The sequence below is a fragment of the Girardinichthys multiradiatus genome, chromosome 19 (genome assembly GCF_021462225.1).
Source record: "Girardinichthys multiradiatus isolate DD_20200921_A chromosome 19, DD_fGirMul_XY1, whole genome shotgun sequence".
NCBI classification, from domain to species: domain Eukaryota; kingdom Metazoa; phylum Chordata; class Actinopteri; order Cyprinodontiformes; family Goodeidae; genus Girardinichthys; species Girardinichthys multiradiatus.
The window spans coordinates 5,680,069-5,689,528 of NC_061811.1; the positions used below are offsets into that span (position 1 = coordinate 5,680,069).

The following is a 9,460-nucleotide window of genomic DNA, read 5'->3' on the forward strand; positions in this document are numbered from 1 at the left end:
CGGCCACACTTTTTAGATTATTCTTTGTAATATGGTGAAATGTAGAAAAGTGTTGTAAAATCTTTTCTGAGACACTGTTTGGTATGTGTGTGTGGAACATAACACTCAAACATATTAATATCCTTTTTAATAATTCTGCATAAATAACATACATAGAAAAACAAGATGGAGAAATTTAAGAAGATTTAAGGAGAAATCACAATCAAGGACATTTTCCCTCACATCTGCATGCATTGGTCATGTTAATATACCTCATATTACAACATGTTTCTGTTTTACCAGGGCTCAGAGAGATGCCAGGTGAGATAACTCCCATTTTTCCCGGTTTGCTTCAATTCAGTTGCTGCTTTACATACCTTCCTTGCAGCAGCAGAGCTTGGCACAGTTTTCAGACAGATTAATCAAAAGCAAAGACCCAAAGAATGTCCCTCACCATAAAGACATGTCCAATGAAAGTAACACATTTCTCTGGGGACACAGGAAAGCAGCTGGAGCTTTGGACGAGTGATGGGCCTCTGCATAGGGACCTCCCAGGAACATCAGGAAAACACTGAACTAAAGCCCTGAGATGCACTGAGATGGAGCCACAATGTCAACCAGTCAGATGTTACCTGTTGTAGATATGCTGTTTTACTTCCACTTTGTGTAGAGCAGGAACTTGATGGGAGCTTCTGACCTCTATTTACTGAAATGTTTTTTAAGAGAGTTCCTACTGAAGAAAATATAGCAATAAATAAATAAATAAATGTCAATTGTCATTATTAAAATGGGAACGAATAATACTGAAATATTTAATTATTAAAATTATTTTTATTTAAACCTCAAACACACTGCTAGATTGAACAATGGAAAGAAATCTGGAAAGAAATCAAGAAGAAAATAGTTTGCCTCCACAAGTCTGGTCCATCTGTGTGTCTGAAGATGCCACGTTCATCTGTTCAGATATGCAGAAATAAACATCATGGGAATGTCCAGCCATCATACCGTTAGAAAGGGAGACAGAGTCCCAGAGATGAATGTGTCTGGTGCAATATGTGCCTATCAGCCCCAGACCACCTGATAAGACCTTGTGAAGATGCTGGCTGAAGCTGGAAAGACAGCGTTTTTATCCTCAGTGATATTTTTCCTGTACTAACATGCATGGCCATAATGGCCACTATCCCAACTGTGAAGTATGGAGGTAAGTTTATTTATGTAGCGCTTCTCAGCAACGAGACACTCAAAGCGCTGAATATGCAATTACAATACAAATAAACACAGATACAGACACAGAAAAACAAATCCAATGATAAAATCAAACAATAGAGGTCATTTAAAAAAATAAAATAAAGAGAATAGAATGATGGACAAGAAAATGAAAGGAAAATTGGACTGAAAACGCAACTAATCATTCTTAGATGGCACAGTCAAAGGCCACTCTAAACAAATAAGTTTTTCATCTTGATTTAAAGCAACTTAGGGTTTCGGCGGAGGTGACAGCATCATTTCGTGGGGTTGCTGGTGCACATCCTCTTTGATGAAAGAATAATGTGTGCAAATAGAAATCAACCACAAAGTCAAAATTAGGCACAAAGAAGCTTTAAGACAACAAAGTCAATGTTTTAAAGTGGCCATCACAAAGCACTGATCTTAGTGCCATAGAAGGTTTGTGGGCAGAGCTGGGAAAGTGTGTGTGAGCAAGGTCGCCTACAAACCCGACCCAGTTACACCAGTTCTGTCAGTAGGAATGGGCCAAAATTCCAGCAAGCTATTATCAGAAGCTTGAGGAAGGATGCCAAAAATATTTAATCCAAGTCATACAGTTTAAAAGGCAACTCTACCAAATACTGAGGAGATGGATAGAAAGTTGATTGTAAATTCTCTCTGTCACGATTCTGGCTTTTAGCAAATACAAATAATTATAATAACCTGAACTGACCTAAAACAGGAAGGGTTTAGCCTGATTTGGCATCAGTGGAAAACATGTGTTCAGTAAATTAGAGCCATGGATGAATGTATCAACTTATTTGCAATTAAATTTAAGTTTTGACATGTAGAGATACGGTTTTGCATCAACAATTACTTCCTTCCTAAACCTTAGGTAAGGTCACCAAGAACTTTCTCCAGATTTGGTATCAAAATATGTTCGGTGTAAAAAATTTTAAATTGCCCATCATTTTTAAAATCTGAACTTTTAGAGAGAGTCTGGAAGAGCTCAGGTCAGTGTGGAAAGTTGAGATTAGGTTCCAGTTAGATTTACCTCCTTTAACAATGGCTTAACCCCTTTTCCTCACTTCTTTAACAAGTGTTGCAGTGATGAAAATGTGTCAATTTCAGCTTAAAAGAGCCTAATTTTGACACAAAGTCCCAGTAACCGAGCCCTCCAAAGACATCTTCCTGCATCTAAAATTGGTAGATGGATCCATTCCTCTTCACCTCCACCATGGAGGTGAAGAGGGACAAAGTAGGCCAAGGACTCACACAGAAAATAGGCTGTGAATCACAGAGGACCTGGATCATCCTGGGAAAGAATGTGGGCCAACAGTGATCCTGGAAAGTTCAACTGCACATGCAGAAATTGATTATGTCGGGTTTTATTATTCAGGATAACTGGAGGGAGGATCTGTTTTTTTTAGCTTTTTACATTGAATCTGTTGGTAATAAACATTTTTCTTACTTTTAATGTTAATTCAGTTTAGCTCAGGCCAGTTTCTATAACGCCAATTCACAACAAAAGCTTTCTTGAAAGTTGGCAGAGTGAAAATTATTTTCCTTCTTCATTTCTAAACATAATGGGATACTTTGATTAATTTCAGGGATGCTCTGTACTCCAGCATAAGGGACATAAATCAGATAATAATGCAGTGATTTGACTGAGAGTTTTACAATATAATAAATCATATAGTTACAAACAAACTGAAAAAACATGCAGCCATCATCATGTTGGAAAGTGGAAAGAAATCCAGCTGAAAATATTGCACTTGAAAGACAGCGTTTTTTGATCATCTTTTAGAGTAAGAGGTTTGATTGCAATGAAGAAGGAACCAGAAGGAACCAGAAGGAACCAGAAGGAACCGGGGCATTTAAAAGCCCAGTAAGAGCTGGGACCAACACCTCTTAACCCACAGAACTTCTGTAGCCGTCAGAGGGGGAGGGTTTCAGTGGATCGAATCGCACAGCGACTTTGTACAAAAACGAAACTTTGTCAAAGACAAAAATAACCACACTGTAAAAACGTATTTGCTCACTAAACTTGACTCAGTCTAGTTTACTTGTTGCTTTGACTCAGTTAAGTTATTTCAATTATAACTGTCAAGTTCATAACACTTCATCAAGGATTTTTTTTACAACTTTAGTTAAGTTGACTAAACTATCTTTAGCAATTATGTTTAACTAAAAATGGTCAGTTAAGAGAAATAAATGAAATAGTTGCCCCAACTTATTTTATAAAGTTCTTACATTATTACATTAAGTTGATGGAACACAAAATTTTACATTGTTATAATAGCAGTGACAGTGACATGCACTTATTTTTACAAGTTTTAACAAATGCTCAGCTGGTTGGATCTAAATGGAATTCTCACTTTTAAATTCATATTTTTAAGTGAACTATAAAATGTTTATTTTTTTACTGTGTACGACTTTTTACAACTTTAAATGTTCAATCTTTTTAACAAATGACGTAGTGAGTCTAAATAAGAAACAAAGTTTTATGAACAAGATTTTATTCAAACCTGGTCATTTTTCAAAAATAAATGCAAAAATATTGTTTTACAAGTTTCCACTAAAAAACAGAAAATACTTTTCTTTCTAACTTCTTTTGAAAATTTTTTTTCCAATATACTTTTGAATGTTTCTCAAGGACAGTGATGAGAAAAAACAAACCCTCTAACAAGAAGACATTGTTGTATAAATTAACTACTGAAAAGCAAAATCAAATTTGTTCTGAGGTTTTTCTAAGACACAAAACCTGTTAGACATTTTTAAAGGTTTTAAATATTTTCATACTTGTTTAAACATATTTTAAGCAAGTAACAAACACAGAAAATACACTTACCATTCACATTGAAAGATGTGCATTTCTGTAACAATGCCTGAGTAAACTAGTGCACTTAATTTCTGTATGACTATCTGGTTTAAAAATATCGTATTCTACCCAAACCTCTAAGAAATCCTCCAAAGTGAAATGTTTTATGAGAATAACAAATTTAACTGAACTTTTTATACATACTGGTTTGTTTCATTTCAGATGTTTTAGCAAACAGATGCAAACAGACACTACATTAAACAGAGCATCTGAGTTCAATGTTATGGATTTATGAGCATTCAATAATGCCTTATGGGAAACTCCAAGAAACAAGTTACAATAATATTCCTAAGTTGTACAACTTGCCATGCTTACATTTGTATCTTAACTTCAACTCAACCTGAAAGGGAAAGAACGGTTTTCTTCAAAGGACAAAAACACAGCAGTCCTTGGTTCATATGAACAGAGTCACTTCATTTGAAAAGGGTATTTTTTAAGGAATGGACCCTAGCAGAGCACGAGTCGCTTCCAATTCCCAAGAAAAGACGCTGGATTACTTCAAAAGTGTATTTTAGGTCCTTGGGATAGTTCAAGTTCAGTACATACATCAGTCCCATCAGTGTCATAAAAGCGCTGGGTAGATCACATAGGTGACGAATCACAATGTTTGCCTCAAGCACAATGGCAACATCCTGGTAGGAGGACGGAAGTGGTTCACTCACATCTTCCAAGACAAGAAGGATTCCTGCCAGCATTCCCTTGATGAGATCATCTTCACAGTCTGTTGGCTTCATGGAAAAAAACAAAACAACAAAAGACTACTTTAAGGAAGCACAGCTAAGAAAGCCACTAGGGGTCTCTAACTCTGGTTCTTGAAAGCTACTGTTCTGCAAATTTTAAATGCTCCAACTAACATGAATTAAATGAATGGCTCTTTGACCTTTGCTAGGGATGTATCTAAAAATTGCATGGCAGTAGCGCTTAAAGACTGGAGTTGGGGAACCCTGTCCTAGATGGAAGCATTGTTCTGCAAAGTACTTTGTTTTCTAAAAAGGAAACCGTAAACACAGAGATATCAAATTAAATTAAATAAATTTTAAGCAGAGTTAAATGATATCTCCAACTCTGAACTGAATGGGGATAAATGATACAATTACCCGGGGAATCTTTAAAGCCAAATTAATTTAAAAAAATGACTTCAAAGTTTTTATAAAAAACAGGAAAGTTCTAAAAATAAAATACTGTACCATTACACTTCATATTCTTATGTGAAGATATTTTGGGTATATACACAATTCAGGTAATCTACAATTATGATCTTAAAAGACTGACAATCTTTTCTAATAAACTACATATGTTTGAATTTGAAACGTTTCTTACCTCACACATCTTTAAGAGCGGGAAAAGTTTCTCTTTCATGCAACATGGTAGACCCAGCAACACAGCTGTTCTTTTTCTTTGGTTTGATGGCTGCAAAAATGAAAGAAAATGTATTCAAATCACCATAACAGGAGTTAAATAACTGATTTATCATAACTAGTAACTAAATGCAGGGAAAATATTTTACTAAAAAAAAAAAAAACATTTAGACAGTTTACAATGTAAACAAAGTTACACTTACATCCCTGTCAAGACTGTCCAGCAAGGCCATCATTTCCTTATTTCCATCAAAACGCCTTGACCTATACAGCAGAAGCAGTTTCTGGAGATTTCCATCTAGTCCTTCATAGAATGAATAGAGGTCCACTGACATCAAATGGGTGAATTCCTTGACAATCTTTAGGGAGAATAACAAATATTTAGGACCAAAAACAGAAAACCTTTTTTTTTTTTGATAGCAAGAAGTTGTAGGTATGAAGCATTTTATTTATTTTAGAATTTAAACCGTCTTTATGTCATCAGTGGGTCTAAAATACATTTATATTGTAGTTTTATCTGATTTCAATTATATTCGTACCTTTACAGTTTGTATCTCTATATCCCTCTTGTGTCCAAGTTTTTTTCTGTCTGTCGAAGGCAGGCTAGCCGACAGCAGAGCAAGGGGAGAGCGGGAAACGGACAAAAAGCGAGCGGGATAGGAGGGGTTACCATGAAGTAAAGCTCAACGCCACGGGAAAATTACATTTTAATATTTTACTAATATTTTAAAACACTTATTAGATGTCCAGGTAAAAAATTACCTACGTTTTTTATTTTTTGTTTTGGAAAGGTGCCCTAGCTAGCTAGTTCCCTTAAAAATTAAACATAAATATAGTATGAAATACGGAATTAAAAACATTAGACGACTGTTTAAAACAAAAAGATAGTTAAATCAAACAGTGTTCTCAAATAAATCCTATAAAGTATTAAATTAAAGTCTACTTACTCTGGAAGGATGAGAGACCCAGCGAGAAAGAAGATGGCGGCGAATCATTCTGAAAATTTTCTGACGAGTGTACCATGTGACCGTTGACGTTACGTAGTGGCGCATGCGTGTTCAGTGGATCACAGCTGGAACTACTTTTCATAAGTGTGCAAAATGGATTATTTGTAGTTTCTCTCTCTCTTTTTAAGTTGACGTTCTTATAACAGATTTTAATCAGTTCAATGAAGTAATGTGTACAGACAACTTGATTAAATAAGCTCAGCTGACAAAAACCCATAATTGTTTATTACAGTGCAGAGGCTGGAGCTCTGCAGGAAGTACAAAGACAGGCAGCAGAAGACTGGTCTTCTTGTGTCATACCAACAGCAAACCATCATGATATTCCCATTGCTTCTAACCTAGGAGAGCAGTCTTACTCACCATTCTGCACAGGGACCCTGACCTGAGCAGGAACAAAACATTATCCAAGATGGACTTTTTTATAACAATTTCAACCTATGCTGAGGACACACCCCAGATCTTCAGCCAATTGAAAACTTGTGGTCAATTCTCAAAAAATGTGTCGATATACAAAACGCAACACACTGATTTCTCCACCAGCCAGGATGTGGCTCAGATGTGATGTCTGAGATAATTAGGGAAGTTAGGAAGAGTACTCAACTAATTAGATAACCTTGTCCTCATAGAAATGTATCTTTCCATTCATCCATGTCTTCTGCTTACCCCAAATCAAGGAGTAGGGATAACAGGTTCAGGAGGGCGACCCAGACATCCCTCTCCCCAGTGATACGCCCAGCTCTGGATCTCTTAGGCCCAGAGGAACATACAGGTCCTTCTCAAAATATTAACATATTGTGATAAAGTTCATTATTTTCCATAATGTCATGATGAAAATTTAACATTCATATATTTTAGATTCATTGCACACTAACTGAAATATTTCAGGTCTTTTATTGTCTTAATACGGATGATTTTAGCATACAGCTCATGAAAACCCAAAATTCCTATCTCACAAAATTAGCATATTTCATCCGACCAATAAAAGAAAAGTGTTTTTAATACAAAAAACATCAACCTTCAAATAATCATGTACAGTTATGCACTCAATACTTGGTCGGGAATCCTTTTGCAGAAATGACTGCTTCAATGCGGCGTGGCATGGAGGCAATCAGCCTGTGGCACTGCTGAGGTCTTATGGAGGCCCAGGATGCTTCGATAGCGGCCTTTAGCTCATCCAGAGTGTTGGGTCTTGAGTCTCTCAACGTTCTCTTCACAATATCCCACAGATTCTCTATGGGGTTCAGGTCAGGAGAGTTGGCAGGCCAATTGAGCACAGTGATACCATGGTCAGTAAACCAGTTACCAGTGGTTTTGGCACTGTGAGCAGGTGCCAGGTCGTGCTGAAAAATGAAATCTTCATCTCCATAAAGCTTTTCAGCAGATGGAAGCATGAAGTGCTCCAAAATCTCCTGATAGCTAGCTGCATTGACCCTGCCCTTGATAAAACACAGTGGACCAACACCAGCAGCTGACACGGCCCCCCAGACCATCACTGACTGTGGGTACTTGACACTGGACTTCTGGCATTTTGGCATTTCCTTCTCCCCAGTCTTCCTCCAGACTCTGGCACCTTGATTTCCTAATGACATGCAGAATTTGCTTTCATCCGAAAAAAGTACTTTGAACCACTGAGCAACAGTCCAGTGCTGCTTCTCTGTAGCCCAGGTCTGGGGAATGCGGTACCTGTAGCCCATTTCCTGCACACGCCTGTGCACGGTGGCTCTGGATGTTTCTACTCCAGACTCAGTCCACTGCTTCCGCAGGTCCCCCAAGGTCTGGAATCGGCCCTTTTCCACAATCTTCCTCAGGGTCCGGTCACCTCTTCTCGTTGTGCAGCGTTTTCTGCCACACTTTTTCCTTCCCACAGACTTCCCACTGAGGTGCCTTGATACAGCACTCTGGGAACAGCCTATTTGTTCAGAAATGTCTTTCTGTGTCTTACCCTCTTGCTTGAGGGTGTCAATAGTGGCCTTCTGGACAGCAGTCAGGTCGGCAGTCTTACCCATGATTGGGGTTTTGAGTGATGAACCAGGCTGGGAGTTTTAAAGGCCTCAGGAATCTTTTGCAGGTGTTTAGAGTTAACTCGTTGATTCAGATGATTAGGTTCATAGCTCGTTTAGAGACCCTTTTAATGATATGCTAATTTTGTGAGATAGGAATTTTGGGTTTTCATGAGCTGTATGCCAAAATCATCCGTATTAAGACAATAAAAGACATGAAATATTTCAGTTAGTGTGCAATGAATCTAAAATATATGAATGTTAAATTTTCATCATAACATTATGGAAAATAATGAACTTTATCACAATATGCTAATATTTTGAGAAGGACCTGTACAGCAGGTAAAATATGTTTTAAATATGTTTTCCTAAAGATGCAATCAAATGTCGGCAAATACCCATCTAGTCCACACATGCAAGGCATGTCTATAAATTAGGTTATGTGTAACAAAATGGAATGACTCGGGGAAAAGGTCATAAACATGAAGAACAGAGAGGTGCAAAACCAACTGAAATCTGTCTGTCGTTAAAAATAAAACCTGCCAATTTATGGAAACTGCTTCAGTCCCAGCTGATGTCCTTTACAAGGATGTCTGGCTCCCAAGGTGTCTGGTTTCCACAAAACATCTCATGATGGGCAAAACCAATGGGCTCCCTCAAGACCCTTGCAGCCTTGTTGCAAAACATGATGATGGCATCGGGTACACTACAATCACTACACAAGGTACCAGTGAGTACTGTTAGGGACATTATCTGAAAATGGAAAGAACATTATTACACCATAAACCGGCCACTTCCTGGTGCTCTCCACAAGATTTCAGACAGGACTGAAAATGATTACCAAGAGTTTTTCAAGAGCTTCATAGAGAATTAGGAGATACAGAACAGATATGCAGTCAACTGCCTTAGCCTGTTTGCACACTTACCACAGAAGACTTCAATGGTGTGGAAAAAGCATGATTAAGCACCTTTAAAGCTTGCTAGACATCTATTGGGAGAATATGGTCGGGTCCAATGAGATCAAAACTC

General features: G+C 37.5%; 1 protein-coding gene across 1 annotated transcript; it reads right to left on the bottom strand.

Annotated features, from left to right (window-relative positions):
* Positions 1–3,687: 3,687 nt before the first annotated feature.
* On the bottom strand, positions 3,688–6,447 carry LOC124855584. Its single transcript, XM_047345550.1, has 5 exons — positions 6,372–6,447; positions 5,964–6,106; positions 5,628–5,783; positions 5,387–5,476; positions 3,688–4,794 (listed from the first exon to the last, which is right to left on the bottom strand). The coding sequence occupies exons 1-5, from the start codon at positions 6,445–6,447 to the stop codon at positions 4,480–4,482; spliced, it is 780 nt and encodes a 259-aa protein (XP_047201506.1). The 3' UTR covers positions 3,688–4,479.
* Positions 6,448–9,460: the final 3,013 nt, after the last annotated feature.